Genomic DNA, 27,473 nt, shown 5'->3' on the forward strand with positions numbered 1-27,473 from the left:
AACAAAACTGCAATTAGCTAAACCACTCTGCACAATAATCAAATAAAAGCTACCATTCAGTGTGGAAAATGTTTATGCTATGGTTATTACTTAAAGGGCAATAAGCAATATTTCACCACTAGGTGGTACTTGAGCACTTTATGTAGACCAAAGCAAGGTGTGTAACAAGCGCTGCCTCTCTTTACCTCCTCTATAGCTGCCACCTGACTCCTCCTTTCTTTCTGACACGTCGCCTCCTATGCACATATTTGTAAAGGACAAAAACACAGCAAAACTGCATTAATTTTCAGAGGACAATTTCTAGTGAAGAAGTAAGTAACTCATAACTCATCTGACGGTGGCATTTTTGGGCAGGGAGGAGCTAAGGCCTGAGTGGCAGCTATTCACATGCACATACGCACTTTTGCGTGGCCGACCCGGCTATGTAAACAACAGACTAGAGAACAACATAGAGAGCTGCAGTGTGGCGTCTAATCATAGTCCATCTGAAATATTACCTTTAGTTCTTCACATACCTATTTTTTAGTTTTGTCTAAAATAATTACATTTTACTTATTGCTGCTTGAGTCTGTGAATGAAAATCAGTATAGCAATAAATAGATTGGCTCTTTTGCCCACATAAATTGCTCCACTCTGTTTGGCAACCCTGGGAACTCTGATATGATTGGCTCAGGAGCCAGGAAGTAAACACGGGCTACACACTGAACCAAAGTAGTTCCACCTCGTACCTGTACTTCTGAAAGGAGAAAAACTTGACTAAGACATTGTTGATGGAGAAGATTGTTTACTTCACTTCCATCCCGAGTGATAAATGAAAATGATTTTGGTTACATTTTCAGGACATAGCAAACACACTTTGATATCTAGCTAAGTTATGCTGCCACTTAACTTTTGACCATGTTAAAATAAACTGTCAGAACTCTGAAATGCCAGAAATGATCCATATCCTCTATTGCTGAAGAGATGTAAAGAGATTTGACACAATTGTCGCAACTGTGACCCAATAACCCATTCATCCATTCACTGCATTTACATGCTTACACTTGAAGAGTTGTGAAGTGGCTGGAGCCTACCTCTGGTGGTTGGGCACGAGGCAGAGTGTACACATCGTCTATGTCTGACCCAATAATATACAAACGTAATCCCATGCTATGCTGTGGTCTGCTGTCTGCAATGATTTAGATCCACTCACCTCCCCATACTAAACTCTTAACCAAGTTGTAGCTAGACCTACTTTCATTCATTCATTCTTAGATTTATTCCTTTTTCCACTTAATTTGACTGTTTTGAGCCACTTAGAGTAAACTATAATCTCCAAAACATTAATCATTAAATAAAAATTAGTATAATTTTTATTAAATTTATTTATTAATTTATTAATTTTTTTAAACCGTGACGTCATTGCAAAAGTACATACGTGACAGTACAACACAATGAGTTTTACACGCGTCTATATAAACAGGGTTGTGTTAAAAGTGACACAGAAAGCTCTTGGATCTGACTTGATGTCCCAGGAAAGATGGTGAATTCCTCACGCACAGGCACATTTTCCACTTACTGGCACACACGGCAAGATAAGGCACCATTCAACATCAGCTTTAGCAAATGTTGCAGTGTAAGTTTGTGCTTACTTGTTAACGGATCATCACTGCTGGCATCAGCCAACATGCTCCTGTTCTGTTCTCTCTTCACTATTCCAATCACATACAGGCCCATCAAATACATATTGAAAATAGCTTGTGTCTGCTTCAATAGGGCATCGATAATGAATTTAGTTAAATGCCATGACTAATATGCATTTGTGGACTCGTAATGGGCCTGTTGGAGTCGGGGGATGCGAGTGGGAGCAAATACGGGCCAAACCAGCCGCCCGTGTTTCGCCGTGTCCCGTCCAATGACTGCCACCCACAGGCCCTCGCGTCTCCTGTTGTTTGGACCGGCATTATAAACTCTTTAGAATGCATGAAAGCGAGTCCTGGGGGCAAGTTCACCAAAGCGTGAAGGATGAAGGGAGGGAGATGACAGGATGGAGGGATTGGATGGAGGATGGACGTGGAGGTGGTAGTGGGGAAGAACGGAGAGGAGTAAAAGCAAATGGCTTTCAGCAACAGTGATAATCAGGCTAACTAAAAATCACTTTATTTCATGCAGAGATGATGCAGCGCTGACAGCATGCTGGGAAATGGAATGAAGCGAATTTTTATTGTTTAGACTCCAAGATGGAGGCAGATGTGATTCTGCTTGTGCGCTCGCTGCCAAAGATGCACGGCAAAACCAGCATACGGCTGGTGTGCAAATTATTATTTACACATGCCGCTGATTACATACGTTCCTAAGAGTTACTCGGAGAAAGGCTCGGGCTCTACATTCAACTCACATGCGTGCATGTATGCAGAACCCTGGGTTTGCAGCCAACGCAAGATAGCACCGGGGCATGAAAAGCCTTTTTCTTTTTTTTTCTTTTTTTTTTCCTGAAATGGCTCCCTCGCATCACAACGCACAATTAGGCCTGCCATCGCAGTGCCCCGCAGTCAGTGGTGGCACAGTTCAGAGCTCTGCTTGGATGGGTTCTTTTAGGCTTTCACCCTGCGTGGCCATGAAAGCTGCAGCAGCCCCGCTAACTTGCACTCTGCGTCTCGTGTCCAGCGCTTGCTCCAGTATTAAAGAAGCACGCTCAGTCCGCCCTGTGGGTTAGGAGCTTTTTGTTATCTTGCCTCTCTTGCTACGCTCTACATATGCTGTACATGTGCAACAAATGAGGCTTCCCCACGAACGTTAGAGCCCCCCATCAAATTGGCAGCTCTGTGGAGGAAAGCGTTTCCCCCTGATGAGCTTTTCCGCCACAATCCGGTGCAGCCAAAAGAGCCCTTGAGCAGAGATTCATCATGCACTAATCGTCCTATACGACACAACGTTTCCAAAAGACCTACAAGCAGACAGTCCAGCCTCACATGTGCCTGAGAGGGTTTTAAATCCTCTGCCCTCAAAATGTTTTCAGAGTTGCAGTTTTTTTATGTAATGAAGAAGAAAAAATGAGCAATTCGAAACTTCATTAAGGCCTCTGGACAGAACCGTTTTTGTCCCCTTATTTCTTTTTTTTATTTTTGTTGTTTTTGGTTCACCGTTTATCATCTGTGGCTTCTCTGGAAATTGGAGACAAAAATCCCAGTGAGACGATGCTCCGAAGAGACGGCCTTCACTGTTTTTTTTTATTTATTTGTTTATTTTGTGTTACTTTTTCATCTGACCTGGAAGTGTGCCCCCTGACGCAGAATAATTGGAGCTAAATCCATTCTTTTTTTTTTTGCCAAGCCATCAGTGAGCCGTGGAGTGCTGGAGAAAGTGATTACCATGTTAATGGGAAGCTCCCTGGCAGCATCTAAGCCTTTCTTCTTTCTCCTCTCCCTCCATCGTCACCTCCTCTCCTGCTGCCTGCTTCGCAGTTGCCTCCCTCTACCTGCCGCCATCTCCAAGGACTCAATCCTTCTGCTATTGTCTAGCAACGTTACCTTTCACCTCTCAGCCACTGTTTACCTCCTACTCCCTTTCCATTCTGCCGCTGCCTTTGTCTCTGTCGAGCTTGATAAATGGAGTCGCTGGACTGTGAGCAGCACATCCTCAACAGGGTGTGGCGAGCCATCACGAGCTGTCTCTCATCATTGTGTGTATGTGTGTGTGTGTGTTTATTTATTTAATTTTCTGTTTTCTACTTTGGTTAGCCTTTCTCCAGGGGCACACATTTGGAATTCCTCCCTCAAACTTAGACCGCTCCATATGGGTTCATAGGGAAAAACTTCTAACGGACAGGAGTCTTTGAGAGTCTCTAGAAGTCTTTATTTTAATGTTACTGAAGAGGAACACTGATGTCCACATGGCTGAGCATACTGTATGCAATGCACACCAAACCCTCTGAGGATCCCTGAAGCCTCCTTCTTGATTTTTTATTTTTTTTCCTCCGCCTCCCGCCCTCACCACATTTTTGACTCTGTGTTCCCTGGGCTTCTCAAACCACAGCAGGAAATGGGCCAAGACGCCATCTCCCTCGAGATATTCTAGGTAGCTCCATCCACCAAAGATACTCTGTCAGGGAAACAGTAGTGGGTAAGCTTCAAAATGAATCCGCTTGACCATGCGCTCTCTTTCGCTGTACAAAGCAAGGATAAAAAAAAAAAAAATCATTCTTTGTTGCTGGAGCAAAATCTTTTACTGAAAATTTTTAGTTTGACTACATTTATTCAATCAAGAATAAGATCAGGCATTACAGATTGCTTGGACTGGGCATGATGTCCATACTTTTTTGATTCATTGTGCCATAGCGAACTACAAAAAGTAAGAAAAATTGTCTTAAGGGACTTACTGTATGTCTTTAGTGTATCCATACATCTTGGTAGTAAATCGTATTGCATCGTCACTGCAAAGGCTCTTTATTTCCCTTTAAATGTTGATGCATTTGTAAGGAAAATGCTTTTGTGGGTTGAGCAGCAGAATTGAGCATGTCGGTTGCTCCCATAAAAAGCCTGCCAAATCTTTTGTCAATGCCAAACAGCTAATTTTGCTATTAACCCGTGCTGTATGTTGTTTATTGGATTGGAAGACACAAGACAAGAGGGCGATTTAAAAACATATTCATTTAGATTGAATACTTTTTTGAGGAAATAGAGCCCAGCGGTACATGGAAGAAACGCACACAATCACAATAGCCTGCCACCACCTCCTCACGCTGGTCACACACCGCTGTGGACGAATCAGTCCATCCTCTCCACCACCAATATTTTGAAGTAGCTTATGATAAACTCTGCTCTTGGGGTGAGCATTGACCCCTTGGAGGATACAGATCTGTCCCTTGAAGCGGAGATACGGGAGGCCCTGCGGCTGCACGCTTATCTTTATATCTCTCTGCATAGAGAATGGCTTGGATGATGACAAACCTTGCTTTTACAGTAAGGGAGACACCCTCCCACACCCTCCACCAAAATCTGTTTGGCATTGGCAGAGAGGTTTGTGAAGGTTTTTCAATGGTGCAATCGTTACATTAGCTCTGCTGCTCAACCCACCAATAAATTTATTTTTTTCAAAGTTGGCAACATTTAATGGGCAATAAGCAGGTTTTTCAGCAGTGTTAGATTCTTCTTTCCAAGAATCGTTATTACAAGAATGAGAAAATTGACCAAGCGCACGTTTCCTCCTTCTCTTGTGCTAAGTATAGCTTGAACAAGATTTCAGAAAAATTTCTCATTAATAAGAGACAAAATGTTTCATATTAACGTGATAGCGTCTCAAAGATTTTCTGCATATTTCTTAACTACACATTTATGATGATTATTTTCCATTCCATCACATCCCAAAGGTATGCTATCAGATGGGCATATGGTGCCTGTGGAGGCCATTAAAGTACAATTAAGTCATTGCGTTCAAGAATACAGTGTGAGAGGATTTGAGCTTTGTGGCATGATGCATTATCCTAGTGGAAGTAGCCATGAGAAGAGAGGTACACTGTGCTCATGAAGGGACTGACATGGTTAGCAACAATACTCAAGTAGACTGTGGTGGTTAGAAACGTCTCAGTTGGTGTCAAGAGGTCTAAACTGTGCCAATAAATATCCTGCACAGTTGAAACAAGGCAGGATGGAGGGAGCCATGCGTTCGTGTTTGTTTACCCCTAATTCTGAACCTTTCATCTAAATGTTGCAACTTAAATCGAGACTCATTGCTCTATCATTGTCCGTTTTTTTGTGAGCCATTGAGAATTATAGTCTCAGTTTCCTTTCCTGAGCTGACAGAAGCGGCACTTAGCGCCATCCTCTGCTGGAGTTTCAAAGCTTCGACACGTTGTGTGCTCGGAGATGGTATTCTGTATCCTTTGATGTTAACGAGGGGTCATTTGAGCTACTGTTGCCTTTTTGTTACTTGAACCTCTCCACCCACTTTCCTCTCAACAAGGCGTATTTATCCACGCAATTGCCGCTCACTGGATATCTCCTCTTTTTTGGACCTCTCTCTGAAAAGCCGATAGACTGGTCGTGTGTAAAAATTCGAGCTGCAGTTTCTGCTATACTCAAACCAGCCCCTTCAGCGCTAACAACCATTTCATGTTCAAAATCACTTAAATCTCCATTATTCCCCAACTGATGTTTGGTTTTAACTCCAGCAGGTCGACTTCCGCACATCTATAGCCTTAAATTCATTAAGCTGCTGCCCAGTGATGGGCTGAAGTGCTTTTTGTGGGGACAAGCAATTGAACAAGCATATCTAATAAGGTGGCCGGTGAGTGTATTTTCTCTAGTGCAACTTATTGCATTAATTTAATCATAAAATGAGCCATGTTTAATGAATGAACAATCATTTTGTCAGCTAAAACGCTGTAAAACAAGCACAGAGGGATACAGGAAAATGTAGATCCTGGGATTCCTGAGTTTCTGTAGCTTCCAGTGGTTTAAATGCTAACTAGTTTGACAGGGGTCAGTCGGGTGTTCTATGTGGCTGAAAAAGGTCTTTAATGATAATTGCAATAGAAAGGATTAAGGTAAGGAAGAAATCATGTGATTTGTCCTAAAAGTAGGCAGACTGTTTTCACAGCCCTGAACAATCCCCTCTGCTGACTTCAATCATTGCAAAAAAAAAAAGAAAAAGAAAAAAGAAACAAAAGAAAACCCAAAACAACATAAAAACATCCTCACTCTGAGTCTCAAAATGAAAATGTCTTGCTGCATACTTTCTGAAAGTCGTGTTTTTCTTTCTGGTAATTTTGTCGAAGCGGAGCACCTGCACAGTCATTGTTTTTCAGAAATGTACAGCGGCTCCCGCGTGGTTTAGCACGTTGTAACGACTGCACTTGCAATTATGAGTTCAATTCTCACCAGGCTCATTCTGCTGCGCTGCACAGACACAGAGTGGAGTGCTTTGCATGAAAAACACTAAACAGTTCCTTCAGTCTGCTACCCCGTAAGCTGTTTGGAAAATATATTTGTCCATGCGAAAGCATATCAAATGTATTTATTTCCCAATCTGTAAACTCATGTTCATAGTTGTTACAATTTCCAATTATCAGCGCTTACATTCATTTGTGTAAGATTTTAATGACTGCAGTGTATAATGCTGTTGTTTCTTTCTGCCCCGGGCACATTTCCTTCCTTCACCTGCCTCTCCTGGGCAGAGGTGGTGGCTTGCACATACAGATGGAGATAGCAGGATGAGCGACGTTTCCCAATTTCACAGATTCAATTGACAACGTATCTGCAGGAAGTCACTTTGCTGAACATCAGCAAAAAATGTAGACTCTGCAAAGTTTATGACAACGCAAAAGGCAGCTGGGCAATGCAACACAGGGAAGTGTTTTGCCAAAAGAAAAGGCTGTGAGCAGCTCAGATAGAACATGATATGAAAAGTTTCCTCTCTAGCCCCATTTCAAAGTCCTGGCGAAGCAAAAATACATGCCACCCAGTGTGACATGACGGAAATAAATCATCTGAAAGGGCACATAAGGGGATCACTGACTGCCCAGTCGTGCACAGTAAGAGCCAGAATTGGCTCTAATATTGACCTTATGAAACAATAAAGAAAGGTCAGCCAGCTAAGTCAGATTGGCTTTTAAAAGAAGTGAGCATACTTTGGATCATCTCTTTAAGACATTCAGGTTGGTGCAAATGTGAGCGTGATGAGCTGCCGGCTGTTTTTTTTTCCCCTAGTTCCTTATTTAGCCAGACTAGCAATGTGTCTGGCCCTTGTTATGTCACACAGATCATAAATGTTAAGACTCACTTAATTGGATTTTTGAGCTTGCATTTATAAAACATTCATATAGTGTTGTAACTTTATCCAGGCGCGTAGGAAAATGGTGTTCCTTTGTTTTGCAGAAAAATCTGTGCAAGTTTTCCCTAACTTTTCTCTGTCATTTACGGTTTGGTGGAAAGCTTACATACAGCTTACAACTGTAAATTTCCCTATTTGGCGTCTAGACAGACACATTTCCTACAGTGTTCCTTGATCTGAAAGTGTCATCTTGACTCCCACAAACATACTTCTTCACATTTTAGCTAAATGGCTTAATTTATGTTGCAGTATACCATAAAACTTTTTTTTCAAAAAGGCATTTAGCTTGTCCATATAGGCAGCTTTTGGAGCAGGAACTCTAGTACTGCTCAGAGAATGGTGTTAGAGCAAATGCCACCTTACAGTGTAAGGTGACCAATATCCTTTTATCTGAGGTTTGGATCAGATGGTTGAAACTTGGAAAGAACTGGCTGTTCCAGCAGGACAATAATCAAAAGACAAACATCAAAACAGATTTAGAAGAGATGGATCAGGCTATCAGTAAGCTTTTAGAATGCCCCCCAATATCAGCGCTACTGGAGATTTGTAAAATATGCCTAAAAGTGGAATCTGTGCCCGGAAACCAACCAAATTAAATGACCTCTACCAATTTTTGCCAAGTGGTCAACTATCCAATCAGAACAATACCAGGACCTTATTGACGTCAACAAACGGTAACTTGTTTCTGCACAACTGGGTAAGGACCATTTAGCTAAATCCTATTGCAAGTGTATGCAAATACTGGAACCTGTATGAATACTTCTGATGCCGTACAGATTAGAGAAAATCTTTGCTGTATATTCATTCCACCCAGAGAAAAAAATAGGGTTAAAATGTATTCTTAAAATCCCCAGTTGGATATATTCAGGAAGAGCGTATATATAAACTCTTCAGCATCTCTTCAGTATGACTCACGGTAGTGATGCTCAGATGCTTGGTAAATACTGTATACTTCCCTGAGGCCCCCGGCATGCAATGACTGTAAATTACGTTGCACAAACAAGCGAGTCGTGTATTCAGTTTAAGTGATTAAAATTTTATTCAGCATCCTCTCTCAAAACTAACAAATTGCTTTTTTCTTTTTCTTTGTCTGAATGCCATCTTTCTCCTTTAGGTGTATCTATGTCCGTGTACGGCCGGCCCCCGGGCTCCGAAAACACTCTGTGTTAATTAAACCCGACCGCTGGCTTTGCCTGCTCTGCACAGACACATTCCAGGAGGAAAATAAACACATCAAGCCTTTTGATTTCAAAAAACTGACTAATTTCATTCAGTGATAATGCTCGGTTGAGGTACTAGAGAGTAATAATGATTACTGTGATAACCCAAACAATTAGGTAACAGGCAATAATTTCCCGTAATTGGTATTCCCTAATTAAGTTTTACATCTGCAGAACCCAAATAGGAGATGGAGGAAATGGAAATGAAAGAAGAAACTAATTAAAATGGAGGTGCCTAATACCAGTGCGCTTTTTATCCATTTATTTTCTCTATCCCTCTGTTTCTCTTGCTCTGAATTAATATTTCATCTAAAGTTCAGTGCTTTCCGCTTCAGTAGACAGTAAAATCACTGCTGGAAACAACATAGCTCTCGGTCACATCTCACTCTCTCTCCCTTTCCCGCTCTGAAAGTGCTCTTTTACTCCCTTTCAGTCTTGCTTTGCATTTACTTTGCTTTTTTTTCTTAATCTTTAGTGCTTGTTGTTGTATGTTTCGTGATTCCTCTGGTCTTTCTGCCTCGCAGGCGGAGGCAGAAGTCAGCCGTGAGTCCGGCCGGTTTTTAACCAGTTGCAAACCTTTACTTCCTCTCTCCCACAATTGTCAGTCATTCAGCTTCAGCTTGCCTGCCAGCCTGCCGCAGCATCAAGTTATCTTTTTATCAGAGCACTCTAGAGCCCCGGAAGACCTTTTCAAAGACCATCTACAGGCTGACTGATATTTGACGCCTTAATTCGTTCTTGATCAAGTGTGAAGAAACCCACCAGATGATTATGTATTACTCATTTTGACATTATTGCAGAATTTTCCTCTCAACTAATTAAAACAAAATCTAAGTAAATCAAAGTAAATATCCTGGTATAAAACATTATCTTTTCTATACAAATCCAGGGATTGATTCAAACATCGACAGAGGATGTTCGTCGTTTCAAACCTTTTTCTGAAGAAAGAAAATAACATGGATCAAATAGAAACAGCTGGAACTTTCACGGATCTTTCTAGGACGCTAAAAGGCTATGGTTGATGTGGTTGATGTGGAAAGTAAACCAGCGTGCAACTGCTTGATTTTTTTTATTTTCTTCAGAGCCAAGTAATTTAGTTAGGAATGAGTATTGAAATAAAGATAATACATAGTGTTTTTACTCATGGATCTGTAAAAACAGGAATAAAATGTGTACTATCTAAACAAGGCAGGGTCATTATTACCACGTTATGGCATTGGAAGTCATTTTTTCAAATTTTTTCACATTTATTTACAGGTCACCCTCCCACTTCCTTTGTCCTGTCCAAATCTTTGCTTTACCAAGGAAGGCTTTATACCTGTCAATCCTCCCTGGACTCCTAACCATTAATGAAAAAAAAAAAATTTCCCCTCAAGATGGGTGAAACTTTTTAGCGGCCAACTAGATTAGGCACCGTTATGAGCCACATTCTTGATTGGGAAGGTTTTCTCGCTCCGCGTCTCTTCAGCCGCCGGCGGTTCTTGTGGGCCGTTAAAGTCAGCTGCAGGCGGCAAAAAGACACTAGACTGCTTCTGCGTTGGCACCTCTGTGCGCCCACGCCCGGCGCTTTTGGGCGCCCATTCACACAGTAATGGATTATTGGACGCGCACACACACACACACACACACACACTCAGGCACGCCTCACATTTTACTCCTACTCCATAAGGCGTGTGAACCGAGCTCGGTAATGGCTAATGGCCTACCTCTGTACACGGCAAGTTAAGCAGCAGCGTGCAGTGCTGCGCAAGGCTTGCCCCGGAGCTGGAAAGAATGAAATCCTCTCTTTTTTTTCTTATTAACCCCATGAGTACTGCGATAGAAGGCATCACTTACACTTACGCTGCATTCAGTTTAATTTAACCCCCACTGTGGCTTTAGCATGGTAAAAAAAAACAACTCTCTAGGCAGCAGTTGCTAGACAATTTTTGTTCATGCCTCTATCCCGCCTTTATCCGTCTCTCTTTGTGATGCCTAATTCACACTGCGCTCGTCTTGATCATCCCCTCCGTCTCTCTGGCCTTTTCCCTTAAGCCCTCTTGGGTATAAATGCCTCTGTGATGGACTCCCCCCTAAACGGATGCAAATTTTATTCAGGCTATTTTCAAAACCACTGCATGTGCTTTAGCCAGCTAGACATTTTTTTAATGACTTCGCTAACTCGAAGCTTTCAGCCACCAGCAGCATCACAAGAAACATGCCTCCTCTGCCTCAGATAAGATGTGGCGGAGCCCATCCTTTTATTGTTTTTTTTTTTAAATACATTTCTACTTAACCCCTTTGCCTCTCATCTACAAGTGCTTTTACAGCAGTGTCCCTTGTCCACACTTGTCTTTAAAACGTCTCGTTTCTCACTCTTTCTCTTCTTCTCTTCATGTCCCTCTCACATGGCTGCTTTCATTTCACGTTTATTAGAAATTTTATGATCAGCCCTCCTTCACTCAGAACACACTACCTTTACCCGGCAGTTTGTCAATTTTAGGTCTTTTGCTGCACTTTTGAACCGGTATTAAACTGCAGCCGCTCCAATTAACACCCACCACCTGTCATTCTGCTTCATTTCCAGCTTACCTTGCTGCCAGCATGGCTCTAATTCATCAAGTCACCTGCAAAGATTCAGTCCTTGCCAATTCACATGTCCCCCGGAGCACTTTGAGGTTACTACACTTTGTTTCTTTATCGGGAATCTAAAATCTATCAAAGCCGTCGGTCTGAAGGCGTAATGTTGTTTCATTTGCCTCCGAACTCGAGACTAACAAGTCGCAGATTACATTGCCTTTTTGTGTTCCAGTTTCTCTTATGTCGGACAGTAGGAAAACAAATACAGCCACCCGGAGCCTCAGAATGATTTTTAAAGTCACATTTTATTACAAACTCTTTTTGTTTTCAAGTTGTGTTAAACTGTTCAGCTGAACCTGAAACGTTAAACAACAATAGGTGGTGATTCTTTGTTGCTCGTTTAGCCACTATGGCTACTGTTGTTAAACAATACCAGTGACAATAACGCTGTTCTACGCGGTATTTTGTGCAAATAAACAGCACTTGAAACATCCCATCGTATAAACATTGAAACGTAGCACCTGTATGACCGACCAAATGTTACATAAATAATTGAGAACTTCTAAAAAAAACAGTCAAAGTATGAAGTTTTACGGCATGTTGCTGCGAGTAATTCCGACTTTAGAAGCCGTTCCAATGGAAATTTCTGACTCGGTGGTTAAAAATTCCAGCTACCGAGGACAAATGGAAAGCAGCTTAATTTTTGTTCCTTGATTGAGGATTATATTTTAGTTGAAATCCAAGGAATGTATTGGAACTTGCCACGTTTAGAACCAATAACCACATAGTAGTTGTTTAGTAGTGGTTTCACTGGGAGCCAAATTGGGAGTTGTAGTCAACAACTGGCACGATGGGATTGTGATTTTCACATGGACTTTGAAGCTGAATCATAAATGGTAGACAGCAGTAATCATAACCTTTCAGTTGTGTCTTGTAATGTCTGTAGCCAAGGCAAAAAGTAAATACATAAAAAAAAAACAAGTTTGTAAACTTTACAGGTTAGATTGTGAACATCAACAACAAGTTGCATTGGATAAAACCATTGCAAGCAGATCACAGCAATGTCCGTTCATCCTTACCTGCCTCACCATTGACAGCTCTACCAGGCACCCCACTATAACGTCATTAAGTGCTGATGACAAAAACGACCCATGAATAATCTACTTATGTCAAAACCGATTGTTTAACTTTCACGGAGAGAGACAGTTCCAAAACACTGGATAACAATATACAGATATCCCTAGACGGAGAAGCCTAATTCAAGGATAACGACACACCGTCCATCAGAGAAGAAATGGTTAAGAATACATACAGACTTGTACCAAACCCTTTCTAAAGGTTAGAACTATTCATGAATTAATTGTGTGTCATTTCACAAGAGTTACTGAGTTCCTAACTAGCAGAAAAGATCATTCGCTTGAAAAAAATCCTTTGACATCCATTTATAGGTATCTAAATAAACCATTTCTATTCAGAAATGTTGCACCGACCTTTCTGCAGAGGTCTTAGTCAGAGCGTGAAATATGCACAAAAAAATAAACGCAGAAACAAAAGCTAAAAAAACAGATCTGAGTGTTTCATGATGACACACCCATTAGTAAACCCCCAGTTTGCATCAGTTACGGAGGAATCAGTGCAGGCGGCATAAAGAGAGTTCCTTTTTTCTGCAAGCCTGTGGCCACACACAGTACAGGAGCACACACAATCCTTTCTATGGGACAATTATAGCTAGCTGAGCCACATTAGTGAGATATTATGAACATAGCTGACATGTCCGCGACGTTTCTCACAGCTCGCTGTAATGGCTTTACCTGTGTGAACACAAGCAGAAGACGGGGCCATCCTCAATCTATTTTAGACCCAAGGTGTGATTTTTATCACAGGCCAAGCTCTGCTGCTTTTTCAGCTTCTTGATTTATTCGCATACCGCTCACTTTTTCCTCTATGCTCTTTACCCATTTCCCTGGCTGAATCTCTGACTTTTCCTCCCCGCACCCCTCCACCCCTACTTCTACCTCCCAGTCCATCACAGGTGGAAATGATGTATGGCTTTTGTTGCCAGCTGCTCTCCAGTGTGAACAGAAAGCTGATAATGACTAGGGCTAGCCTACTTTACCATCATCACACCCCCTTTGTCGCTATTCTCCTGAGCGCTCCCCACGTGTGACAAGTGCGCATTAGACGGAACAGGGCTGGAAATGCTCGCTGTCTTGGTGTGTATGTGCAAGCGAAGAAAAAACACAGAAACAAAACAGAGCATGTTGTGTCCTACTTTACCACACGGTTCCCCAGATCAATAAGAACCGCACGCTCTGATTTGTAAATAACTTTGTTAATTTGCTATCTCATTAGCAACAGGCATGTTTATGTTCAAACTGCCTTTGTTGCAGCCTTCTGGTGTTATGTCAGTCCCAGATGGCAGACTTGGTAGTCGTGCCACATAAACTGCCATTTAGCATTGAGTTGTTGCCACTTTCTGTCCCTTTTTAGTGAGTCGGGCCCTGCGCGGCCATGTGGGCATTGACAAACTCTGACAACAGTTAAATATACTTTCTTCAAAAAAAAAAAAAAATGTATGGCCTTCTGACTGCTTTCATATGCTTTGTAACGTAATATCAAATGATTTCTAGGAAACTGCCAACACTGCACAACAATCCAAACTTGTAACAGGTGGTACCTACAATTACACTGTCAAACACATAAACACCAAGATAGGCGGCCAGATGGAAGGGTCTGATATGGACTCAAACTATTAGTCATGCACTCTGCAAAAGCGATTTATATGTGGAAAGAAAGAAAAACAGAGGAGGTCCCACTTGCATTATGCTGCATATTCATGTTAAAAAAAGTCTAGAGTAAAATCTAACTGCAAATCTGTGGCACGACTTGAACGTTGGACAGACCCAGTCTGATTAGGATCGGGAGCTTTTGCAGAAAAAGTCGAACTAAATTGTAAAGCTTTACGTGCAGATAAACTGGAAGAGACGTCCCAAAAAGTCTTGCAGCTGTGGGTGGTTTTATTTAACCTGACTCTGCCAGATGGATTTGCTCCGCATATCCATGCTTGCAGCTGTGGCTGGTTTTATGAGGCTTAGGAAGTTTGTGCTGGTCGGTCACATATCATCTGAGAATACCTGAAATGTTTGATTGTAACATGACAAAATATAAACAATTTCATAGTGGTATAAATACTTTTACAAGGCACTTTTAGCGATAGCTTTTTCAAGGCAGTTGCGGGAGCATCTGACAGTCAGCCGAAACCCAGGTTATGATGCCTATGAGGATGCATTAGACACAATGCACAGCATTTCCATCATTTGATGAAGTCTGTGGGTCGAGTTGTGGAGTGGAGTATTGGAATCAACAGCTGTGTCAGGGTCCCCACACATGTTCTGTTACTCTTAGATACAACAACATATTAAAATCTGTCAAATATTTGGACACCTCGGTGCTCTGGTGTCCTCTGGCGGGTTTTCCAGCATGATCAGCCTGTTTAAGTTCATGTGTCTGAATCTATTTTAATTTCCTTCAGAAATGGCAAATGGCCTGTACTTGTATAGCACTTTATCAAGTCCTGAGGACCCGAAAGCGTTTTGCACTACATTCATCCATTTACACATTCACACGCTGATGGTGGTAAGCTACGTTGTAGCCCTGGGGCAGACTGACAGAAGCAGGGCCACCATGCAATCCACACCACCGGGCCCTCTGACAACCACCAGCAGGTGTCTGTTCAAGGACACAACAAATGAGACGGACAGAGTGGGGGTCCCGGTAATTTGTCATGAATTCCTAGATCCTGTGCCACTGTCGCCCCTATTCAGAGGTGGACCTGCTGATGGGCTCTGGGTCCTTGTCCTTCTGCATAATCCAAGTGTCTCTGAGCTAAAGATCACTTTAGGATTTTCTGATAGAGAGTAGAATTCATAGTTCCATAAATTATTGCTGATCGTCCTGGTTTTGAAGCAGCAAAGGTCTCGGCGATTCTCAAGGCCCTTAAATGTGAGTTTAGCCTTTGTGTTCCTTTAGGTGAGCGGTGCTTTTGGGATTCAACCTCTACCAAGGATCTCATTTTTTTCCCTTTTAGTTGAATCATGGACAGTGTCCTTAAATGTAACTCACTCCGCTGTAAAGGCATGACTGCGCCACAGACAGATTTAGAAAGATGGCACCAAAGGGCGCTGGGGTTTTAAGCAGTGCTCCAGACTGCGGTGGTCACGGTGAGGGAAAGTGACCTGTTGAAACATGGAGTAACCAGGGCGAACTCTGGTGGATTTGCCACAGAACTGTCTTCATTTTAAAAGAGTGAAAGGAATTCCAGAGGGTAATATTGATCTGGGTTCTTTTATGACCTCCTGGATGAGTCATTGATTCTCTCCTGGAGTCATTTTGGTAAGCCTTCTCCTCCTGCTAAGGTTAACCGCTGTCCAGTGTTTTCTTGATTTGTTAATGATGGAAGTCCCAGCACCTTATCAATTTATTTGTGTTTCTTTCTATGCTACTAGATGTTAAGGACTTTGTCTTTCAACTGCACACAATGTGCTACCTTTTGAGATCCTTCGTCTTTTTCTCTTACTGGCGGAAACTGCTTTGCGTATTTAAGTTAATCCGATATTCAAATTTGTTATTATCTAAATAATATAGGTGTGATGACAAATGATAAGCAGAATAAGTCTATAAGGGGCCAAATACTTTTTCCTCAGCAAAATACCAGTTTCAGATCAGCAACTCTATCAATTTATGTCCAAATCCAACCGTTTGTGTTTGCTGTGACTGATAATTTGCACTGAGCAGCTGTGAACCAGCTATGAAAGATTTTTATTGGACTGTTTACAACATGAACATCTGAGTCATGTCTCCAGGAAATGTTAATGTCCCATCATGCTGTGTGAACCTCAAATTGTGAGGCTTCCTTTGTCTTCACTGAGCAGTTCGTACCTAAAGAATAATGACAATCAGTTAAATCAAATTGTAAATCAAATACAATTGCTAATTACCAGGTGTCTGCAGACTTTTATTTCCGGGAATCTATTTTTTTTTTCACATCCGTATATATATTAGATGGACTTGTGTAAAAATGCATTACATATTTCTGCCAAGAATAAATAAATGTACTTACAGGGTAAACACAAGTCTATTGCTCTCCATTTTACTCTTAGTGAATAATGATAAGTTATCTCCTGTTCTTTGTTTTTCTGTTCCTGGACCCAAAAAATCATACAGCCTCACATGGACGTGAATCAATTCATTATCTTCATTCTTCCTTTTTTTTTTTTTCTTGGTGCAAGCATATTGAGAAGAGCTTTTATACCTTTAACACTGCAATCTAAAGAGTGGGAATGAGTCCTTGACTGCATCTAGTGGAGCACCTTGAGAAAATTACATAAAAGGGAGCAAAGCCTGTAGAGTCTGAAGGAAAATAGAAAATCAAGGAACGAAATGAGTGGCCTAAAGAGCTGACTGGAAGGCAGCGAACAGTTACAGGGGCCGACTCGTGGTCCCAGGGAGCTCAAAGGCCAACAACTGGTTTATTGCTGCTGTCACAGTTACTACTCAAAATGTGTGTGGAGGAAACGATGTGGCGCTTGCGAGCTGAACCACTTAAAGATATTGGCAATGAGACACAAATCCCTCTGACACATTTTGCAAAGCGCTGAAAAAAAAGAAAGCTAACTCTGTATGATATTCAAGGATAAATGGTTTATTCAAATTCTAACACATTTCTATTTAACTCAAGTGCATTGAAATCTCTGAGAAAATTACATCTTTTCTTGTAATGATGAGATCTCTGTTTGGTTTAGGCCCTCTCTCGTGTAGAATGGTGTTCAGTTTTTATTAACTGATGGCAATAATCAGAGTGACATTGACAATTAGGCAGCCGATGCTTTCATGCAGGTAGGTCATGGACGTCTGGCTCTTGCATGAGCACACCTATTATCCTCGTCGTGCCACAGCTGCTATTAAGAATGAAGATGGTGGAGATAATAATAATGTCTTCAAAACCACAAATCAGACATGGACGTTATTACGGGATACAATTTCTGTGGCTGTGCAGAACTTCAGTATTCTTAAAAACTCCAGCACAGACGTAGGAGAGCGAGAACACAAATACCGGTGGCTTTTGTGTTTAACCCTATAAAATGCTTTTTTTTTTTTTTAGCTTTAGGAGGATAGGTTAAGGAAGGTTAATGAAAGTGTAAAATAGTTTGAGTCATCTTAATAGGGATTTTTTTGTATTTTATTCCATCAATTTCTATAATCTCTTGAGATGTTAGAGCATTTTCTGCCACAACGCAACAAAACACATGTTGATTTTAACTCGTGCTCTATGGTTTTGGTCCAGTGTCATTTCAGTTCCACAAAAACTACCCTTTGATCTTACATTGATCTTTTTTATGTTCAGTTTCAGTAGAAAATAGTATCAAAGTTAGACTAAGTACAAGAAAAAAGTCAATATATCAATCAATGGTAGCCGTCAGAAACCACTGTCATTTTCAAGAATGACATACAAAGATGAATGATGTGTTGTAAATTCTGCTCTGAACACTCAAAATTAATATTTGTTACCAGGACTTTTGATTTTGTGATTTCTGAGATTTGGGGTCAGGCTGTCTACCTAATGTTACACCATGAAACCTCCTACCTGTTTTAGGCCATAATAGAGATGTGGTAAAATTACTTCCAGCTTCTCTTTTTTGCCATTTAAATTCCCATCTCAAAATGATTACTGCTCATGTATCAAAAACAAAAGCCAGCTCGTGCAGAGTCTTCACCCACATAGTATGATATAGATACTTGTCCTGCACAGTAGTTCTTTGTCCTGACTACTAATATGTGAAGCAGAGTGCCACAGTTATTCATTTATACTTGTAAAAATGTTGCAGTTTTTTTTTTTTAAAGAAAAGGTGTTTCAGAGAGTAATGCAAAGAAAATATATTTTTTGAAAAGATCAACAGCCTTGAAGAGTTCACTACTTCTCACTCTGCTCGCATTCATGCTAACAGTTTCCAAACAGTATAGTGTGTTCAGGGTTTAGTTATGTTTGGAGTTGTTTACAGTTTAGTTGGAAGGGTTAAGGTAATGAGGTGTGTGTGTGTGTGTGTGTGTGTGTGTGGGGGGGGGGTATGGAACAAGAACCCTTGGGGGAGGATTAAGATGAAGGACAGGGAGAGAGGTCGTCAGAGGGGAGACTGTGATCTCCTGCTCTGTTGCATATATATGACGTGACTGTGGCCTACAGCAGTAAAGTTGCTTACCTGCTCATATTCAGTATCATCCACAATGAGAAAATGCTACCGTATTCAGCAGGCAGAAACAAGAATCTGAGTTACACTAGGAAACTAGTTAAAGTGTGAATCATCTGCTTGGTGTTGCAGTAAAGTGGCGTTTCTTCTTTGACTAAAGTGCTTTGATTTCTAACTAAAGCAAGAGTTGGCCTGGGCTGCTCCTTGTCACTGATATTTCTGTGGTGTTCATCAGAATCTCAAAGCACAGACGTGGAGAGGAGTGGGTCTCGATTCTGTTGGGATCTTTAATCCATGACCTTCAGCATGTAGAGAAGTGTGAAGCAGTCAGGAATAGAGCCAGCTCCACCCAGTCTCAGGCAGAAAAAGGTGGACTGATCCCTTCTGGCCTCCAGCATCCTGGTGATAGAGATAGTAGGATGGAGGAGGAGATTAATGCCGCATGCATTGTTTTGGACCACTGTTCTGGTCTGTTGAGGTGAACTGAGTAAAAAAAGCCAAGCTCTCCCTTTACATGTCTGTCTACAACCCTGGGTTCCCAACCCTCGGTTCATGAGATATGGATCATGACTGAAAGAACAAGATCCTGATTTGAAGCAGCTGAAGTAAAAGTCTTCTGTAGGGTAGCCTCTCTGCTCAGAGAAACTGCTCCACCGCTGTAGAGAGGATGACTGGGTATTCCTCCCGGACCTCCAAGGCAAGGCAAGGCAAGGCAAGGCAAATTTATTTATATAGCACAATTCAGTACAGAGACAATGCAAAGTGCTTTACATGATTAAAATATTGGAAAATAAAACAGAATAAAAGCAAGTAGGGCCCAGGACCCATGGTCTTAGATAAGCCAAAGACAAACAGCAGATGGAAGAAATCTCTGGAAATTCATGAACTCTAGAGGCACAGAGATGTTTACCCCAAAGATGTAAACTGACTATATTTTTTCATAAGCATGCCTATAAGAAAAGCTCCAGATGAGTGAAGAAAGTCTGGATATTTAATTTCGACGTTCGTGTTTAGAAAATGTTCACCAGTATCTAAGGTTGAGGAGAAGCATTTGTGACACTAGATTTAAAAAAAAGTAGTTTGAGAGAAAGAAAAAAAGTTAATTTTCTTACTCCAGCAGTGTCATGTTCTGTAATGGAAGGGAAATACGCTTTCAGTAATGAGAACTACTCTTAGTAGCTTCCACAGATTGGACTCTAACACCTCGAGGGTGAACACTGACTGCCAATAAACACTTTGACATCTGAACTGAAAGCCCGATCCGCAAAGTGAAACAACCTCCCTCTTTGTTGTGTAGCGATGTTGTCACATTTGCAGAACTCACCTGGCTGCCTGTTGGCACTGATACTGCCTTGCCGAAGCGCTATCTGTCTTTTATCCTGTCAACCCGACGTGTTTGTTGAGACGTTGTTCTCTCTGGTGTTTACAAGTCTGATCTGATTCCTTTAGCTTTAGCTGGGGAGATAACAGCCGATGTTCGATGTGTGCGAGCCGAGCCCGTTTCCTCGATTTCTGCATTTCCCACAGACCGTGTTCTTGCCCGTGGCTGCTCTCTGTGTGCGCCGTGTTGAGATGAAATGAGATGTCTGGATAATGTGTGAATTCACGTTGGCGTGGGAGTGTGTAGTTTTTTTAAACCTAAAAAGTTGCCTTGTATCTTGTGTTTTCATCACGAATCAGATGTAAACTGCAAAGCCAGCGGAAGGATCTATGAGGTTCTGCATTAATGTGCACAGCGCTGGAAAAATGCACGTTTTAACGTAACGGCAGCGGGCAGGAAAGGCCCCTGTTATCTTAATGAATGCTTGTTAGCAGGAGGAAGAAACGGACAACTCGGGGACTAAAAAGCAGATGATTGTAATGAGTAGGTGGCTCAGTTCATCAAGTTTAAATGAGAGGTATTCTGAGAAACTCCCTGACTAGTCTATTCTTTTGCTTCATCACTTCTCTGCTGCCTTCTAATCCCAGCTTCCTTTAATTTAGTTATTTGTAAGGCACGTTTTCCATCTTTTAAAAAAATATCATAGCACTAAGCTCTCAATTGTCCACTCCGCTTTATCCCTCACCTTCATCCGCTCGGCTTCTTTAAATTAATAGCTGCCTTATCTGAGGTGAAATGTTGTAAATATTGGCTCAGCACCGGTGTGGAAATCGTTCCAAGGACATAATGAAGCTCTATGGTAACAAATGAATTGTGTCAGAGCTAATGACATGATGTAGCATGGCTAGCAGGACCCGTCAGGTCCAGGCCCATTGGGATGACAGCCACCAGTTGCCAAGTGACACAGCAGTCGTGGTTCAAAAAAATGTACACTCAGTATTCAAAGGGCTAGACGTCTAATGAGCATAAATCTAAACGAAAAGAAGAAAATTAAGCAACAATCTAATTAGTTTTGAAAGCAGAAGTAACAGATAATGATCACATGATTACATTTCTCTACATAATCAGTGCAATGTATTGTTATTACTATTATTATTATTATTATTATTATTATTATTATTAGTCAACTCCTTTCTTCTCCACCACTCACCCAAGACCACTTACCAGTCTCTCTTTCTGTCTTTCCATGTGCAAAATTAACAAATTTTCAACTACTATACAATGTTTAAGGTATGTTTGCAATCCTTTGCAGTTTTGTTTTTTTATCGTTTTTATAAAGGTTTTTCTCTCTGCTTTTTTTAAGGCTTAATTTTGTTGCAATTCTGCTGATTCTATATAGAAAACTATGCTGCCGTTCTGTTTCTGCTCCTTTCCGGTGGCATTGCAACGGAATTTGATCCAAATATGTGTTTGATGATGCAAATCTAAAGGGATATGAGGATAAGTCTGAGTCTAAAAATTGTGTTGGCCCAACTGTTTTGTAAAAGCTCTGAAATTGATGGCAGTTTTGAACTGTCTACATTTTCATCAACCTTGACAAAAACACCCTGTGTATCAGATGCCAAGTATCCCCAGATCATAATGCTGCTGCTGCTGCTGCCATGTTTTTGCTCTGATTTTCTTATGGTACTGTCCAATCCTGTATGTGTTTGGTTTCACCAGGCCGTAAAACTTTCCCCCACATGGTTTGGGGAGATTTTATCCAGGACAACTGCTCCTGCCTGATACCTTAGTACAATAAGCTACCTTTGATAATCGGTAATTGGATAATAACCTTAATGCAACCTTACTGTGGCTTTAACAAAAAAGGCAATTTGCAAATGGAAAGAAATGATCAAATAGTACAATTAAACTTAATTTTAGGTTAAGATTTTAGGTTACATTAACCATGGATAATGTGACAAGTGGACCAAGGAAATGATACTGTAAATTAATCAGAAGGACCCTCAACCAAATATTAGTGTGCATAAGGTATGCACACTTATGCAGCCATTTTCAGCTTTATTTTATTTTTTTCCTTTCACAGACTTTTTTCTGTTGAACAGTGCAAGATAAACCTAAATCAAAGATAACAATAATTAAAGAAACATTTTTGTTCTCATTTTTGGACATCACAAAACAAAGTGTCAGATTTTAACAGGGGTATGCCAAATGTATAGTGTCACCATAGATACATGTGCATTTAAGGCTATGAATGCATGTTAGATCTAAATTTCGGCCACATACCACCATACAACATTTGTAATTAATAAGAAAATTCATAGAAATTAAAATGCTCAGGGGAGGATCCAAGGAAATTGCTCAAAGAAATAAAATGTTACCACTAGGATTTATAAATCAAGAGCATGCGACAGAGCACAGAATGAAATCAGTCATTTATGGGACACTTCAATATTTTAGTGATGGTTTTACAATCCTTAGCTCAGCTAATATGTGCCATCATGTGTCCGCTCTCAGGCATGTGGTCCTTCTCCGTTTCCGAGCTTGCCATCCCGGGTGCCGAGATCGGACGCGTCTCAGCGACCGACGCCGACCTCGGGGAAAACGCCAAGCTGGAGTACACCATCCTGGAGGGGGAGACGGGGGACACTTTCAACATCACCGGTGTGAACCAGGAGGCGGTCATCACCCTCAACAAGGTGAGAGAAGGAGAGCAGAGACATAGCAGGTTCAGGATTCAGGAGGAGTTAAAAATAAGGAGAACGGAAAGGTTGGTTATGCATGTGTGTGTGAGGGGGGGGGGGGGGCTTGGAAAGCACAGGCAGAAGGGGAACAGATGATGAGCGGATGACACAGGTAACGTGGGAAGGTCTTTAGAGGAAAAGCTGTTTTGAGTCAAAGCATGGCTAACAACATGTTGTCTAAGCCCATTAAAGTAGCATTACCTGCAAATAAACAGAAAACACTGTAAGCCTGTAAGATTTAACACAGTTCATCAATTAGCAGCCTCTTCGCTCATATTTTTTTTTTTTAAACCCGCTAATCTGTATTCATCCTACCTTTTCTCTGCATCCCTCTCCCATCAGATTGGCGCCTTTTGATGGCTTTCTGACAACAACAAGCTCAATTTCTTGCTTGATTCACTCGCAATGAACCAGACTCCCTTTTTCTTAATCAATATTTCCATCTGTTTACAGCAAACACAATGAAACATCTGTGTGAAAATCAATTAAAGCGACACGCATCTAAATGCAAATGCGTCCGCATTTTTTAAACTGAGAGCAAATAACTGCAACAAAAAAAAAAAAAAAGAAAAAAAAAAGAAGTGTTTTGACCACCGCTGAGGTGTTTTGACTGTTGCCTTTCAGCAGTAGGGATAGATTGCTGAGGCTTTGCGTTCCCATTCTGAGTGCAGCTGCCTAATAGATCCCTTTAGTGTAACACTGGATTATTTCAATTTCAAAGCTGCCTGCCGTCCCCAGTAATCATATTCCTGTGAAGATGCGTGTGCATGCTGGGGCTGATGAAAGCTGACATTTTCTTGTAACCGGTTTTAATCGGACATATGCGCCCGGGCGAGGATGGTCGTGCCCCTTCGCATGCTCGTGAAATACACTCTCAAAGGCTCTCGTGGGAGCCCGTCTAAGACAGGAGCTCTTCAGAAGCCCTTCAAATCCCTCGCTGGAGCTTCGATGAAAACACACAGGATTCCTTTTTTTTTAATTATGTCAGAACTGCCTCTGATTGGTGGGGTGTCAGTCACTGAGGGTGTGTGAACCTGCCATGGCTGCTCAGCACGTGCCAAGTGCATTAGGCACTCTGTTATTAAGGCAAGCGTGTGTTCAGACCTATCAATGTGCAGTCTTGTATCTTAGGTTAGCTTTTTGACCATGTTTTTATCTGAGAGGCATCAGGATTTCATGTTGCAAACAAAAACTATTAACTTTAAACATTTTCATTGTTTCACATTGTGTCCCATTACCACCACAATTGTCTATTTTATTGAGATTTTTACGCCATTGAGCCGCATAAAGTAACTTGTGATTGTGAAGTGGAAGGAAACTATTTCAATTTATGAAAAATACTGGTATACATGTATTCATCTCCCTGGGTCCGTACTTTATAGAACAGCATTTTTGCTGCAATTAAAGCTGCAAGGATTTTCCAAGTAGTTCTCTACTGTTTTTTCACATCTGGACACTCAAGTTTATGTCATTGTTCTTAGCGAAATGGATTAAGATGAGGGTGTCTGCAAACAGAAATGTTCGGGTCTTGTCACAGATTCCCAATTGGGTTTAGGTCTGGACTTTGACTGGTCCATGTTAATGAACGTGCCATTACATCGGAGCTCAAGATGCATCTTTAGGGTTATTATTTTGTTGGAACTACCAGTGGTTGGAATCTTTATCACTATCATTTTGTGGGTTGGGAGCTTCAAAACTTAAAACCCGCTTGTCTGAACCATTTAACAGAAGTTCTGGCTGTGTTTAGGGTCTTTGTTCTGCTGAAAGGTGATCCCTAGTTTCACATGTTTTTTTTTTTTCTCCCAGGATTCTCCAGTATGTAGCTCAATTCCTCTTCCCAATAACTCCAACATCTATCTCTGGCTTTGCTGAAGAACAGAACCACACAGCATGATGCTGCCATCACTATGTGCCACTGTGGAGATGCTCTGTTCAGAATGAACACACTGTGTTTGTTGTAGCTCAGGGTTTTTGTACTTATTCTCATCTGACCAGAGTCCATTTTTCCACGTTATTTGTTCGTGGCAAACTTTAAACTAACGTGTGACTTTTTTGAACGATGCGTTTCCCCTCAAAGGCCAAATTTGTAGAGAGCATAACCAATCATTGTCGAATATACTGATTCTCCCACCTGAGTTCTGGATCTCCCCATCTCCTCCAGACCTATGAAAGGCTTATTGTCTGCTTCTCTAAATAATGCGCTCATTGCCTGACTGACTGTGTTAAACGGACAGCAATATGCTGTTAGTTTGCTTTAAACTTTTCTGCAGCTTTCTGCAGCTGATCTATCCTCCTTCCTTGATGCTAATGACGCAGTCAATCCACTAATGTTGCTGGATTTATTCTGATATTAAATCACACCTAGGTGGACCCTATGTACAAATTTAGGACCTTCTAAAGGCTCTTTGTGTTCTTTTTGAAGAAAATACAGTACCACCGAGTCTTGTCTCAGACTTGCCATACAACTTATTGATCACCTCCAAGACGTCGAAGAAAATATTCTCTTGACTGATGAGTCAAAAGTGGAGATTTTTGGGATGGTGTGTTGCATCTGGCATAAAACTAGCACTGCATTTTAGTAAAAAAAAAAACATCATGCCTACAGTCAAACATGTGGGTGGTAGTGTGCTGGTCTATGGTTGTTTTGCTGCTTCAGGCCCTGGATGGATTTGCTGTGATCGTTGGGACCGTGAACTGCTCACTAGCAGAAGTTTCTGAAGAAGATTTTTCAACCCTCTGTTTGTTACCTAAAGGACAGCGATCCAACGGAAACCAGCGAATCATAGAATCAGAGTATTTTATGTTAAATCTACGCCTGAAAGGCTAAAAAATATCAACCACTTGAGGTTTAGGAATGGCATAGTCAAAGTCTGGACTTGAATCCGATTGAGATCTTGAGGTATGACCTTATACAGGCTGATCATGCTTGAATTCTCTCCAACTTCTCTAAGTCAAAACTTTTTTTTCCCAAGAAGAGTTGGCTTACTGAGATAAAAGACTCATCGTCAGTCAGCGCAACACGACTAGGTGTTAGGTTTAAGGTGCAAAAACGGCCTCTGAATGAAATCATTATTTGAAAACCTTTCTTAAACAAGACAAAAAAACAAGCAAATACTTAAAAAAAATGTTCTTGTTTTCTTTGAGGTTATCTTTTATTTTAGAATTAGTTTGATGATCTGAAATGTTTCAAAGTGACAGAGAGCAAAAACATAGGGAGACTATATAGACGCAAATACTTTTTTAAGGCACTGTACAGTGTTTTTAGGGGTATATATTAATATGGTGACAGTTTACATTTGCCATTATCATCATACTGATTTCTTGTTTGCAAACCTGCTGAAATGCCGACTGGCGTATGCAGATGAATGGAGCGGGTGTGAATTTAACAGGGCGCCGGTTCTTATCCTTGGGGGACTCGTTAGAAACAATCCAGGGCTTGAGGTGATATGTAGAGCAGGGAATTCAGATCCTTCTTTGAAGAGAAGCGAGGGGAGTAGGGAGAGGGGCTACAAGAAGCAAGAGGAAAGAAATGGAAGGTAAGGACCCTCAAATGATGAGGGAGGGAAAGACATGGGGATGAAGAGATGGGAGAAGTAAGGGGAGAGTGTTTAAATGAGGTCCTGCGAAGCAGTGACAGGGGAGAGTGCACTATAACAAGGGAATAAGAGGCAGAGGGAACTAGAGATAGATGTGCAAATAGACAGGGGGAGCGATGCAGAGACAGCAAGAGCTGAGAAATCAGTGACAGCCTCACACAGAAAAATAAGCACAGCCAGAGAGCGGAGAAGCACAGGGATCACCATCCAGGTAGACAAGCAAGCTCGAATAGAAGGAAAAAAAAAAACAGAGTTGGAATGAATTTAACAGAGGAAAAATAACTTGCAGTGAGAGAGGAGGACATTGGGGTAAAAATATGACAGGATAAGAACGAGAAAGCAAAGGAGGCGTTTAAGAGGAAAATCAATAGTGTGCTTAGGGATTGTAAAACAGGCAGGGGAAATTAGACGTACAGTAAACAATTACAGCAGACATCTCCCACAATGCTATGACAGAGACTCAAAAAAAAAAAATTCTTATTTCTCTAACTTGTTCACATTTTCTTACAACCATAAGTTTTATGCATTTCGTTAGGATTATATGTGGCTGACCAACATGAACGTACTGCGCCGAATCGTCTCTCATGTAATGGGCAGAAACGATACAGTTTAAAACACCTCTTTGTGAGCATAATAAAGGCACGGTCATGTTAACTTTAAAAAAGCCATGGAAACTATGCCCATTACCATCTAGCGTTTGGAGGTAATTAATGCGTAATTGTCAAGTGAAAAGAAACGAGACATGGTTTCCATTTCATTTTGTTTCGCAAATGAAAATCGGAAAAGTGTGACGCCAAGTCCCTTCATCAGCTGCAATTACAGCTTCGAAAAGATTAAATTTTTTTTCCTACTCAAGAAATTAAACAAACACAAAAAACTATTATAATAATATTAATATGCAGTTAGGAGGGAACCAGGAATTAGGAATTTTAATAGTAATTTTATTGGTTTTCTGTAGAGTGCCTTGTGATGGTTTCTCT

The 27,473-nt window shown here is 41.2% G+C and overlaps 1 protein-coding gene across 1 annotated transcript in view; it reads left to right on the forward strand.

Moving 5' to 3' along the window:
• Positions 1-27,473, forward strand: part of LOC105921916 (cadherin-24) — a 119,558-nt gene that overhangs the window by 39,173 nt on the left and 52,912 nt on the right. The window contains exon 4 of the mRNA XM_036138016.1: positions 22,671-22,852. Coding sequence (XP_035993909.1) covers positions 22,671-22,852 — 182 coding nt within the window. The remainder of the gene's footprint in view (positions 1-22,670; positions 22,853-27,473) is intronic.

The sequence above is a fragment of the Fundulus heteroclitus genome, chromosome 6 (genome assembly GCF_011125445.2).
Source record: "Fundulus heteroclitus isolate FHET01 chromosome 6, MU-UCD_Fhet_4.1, whole genome shotgun sequence".
NCBI lineage: Eukaryota > Metazoa > Chordata > Actinopteri > Cyprinodontiformes > Fundulidae > Fundulus > Fundulus heteroclitus.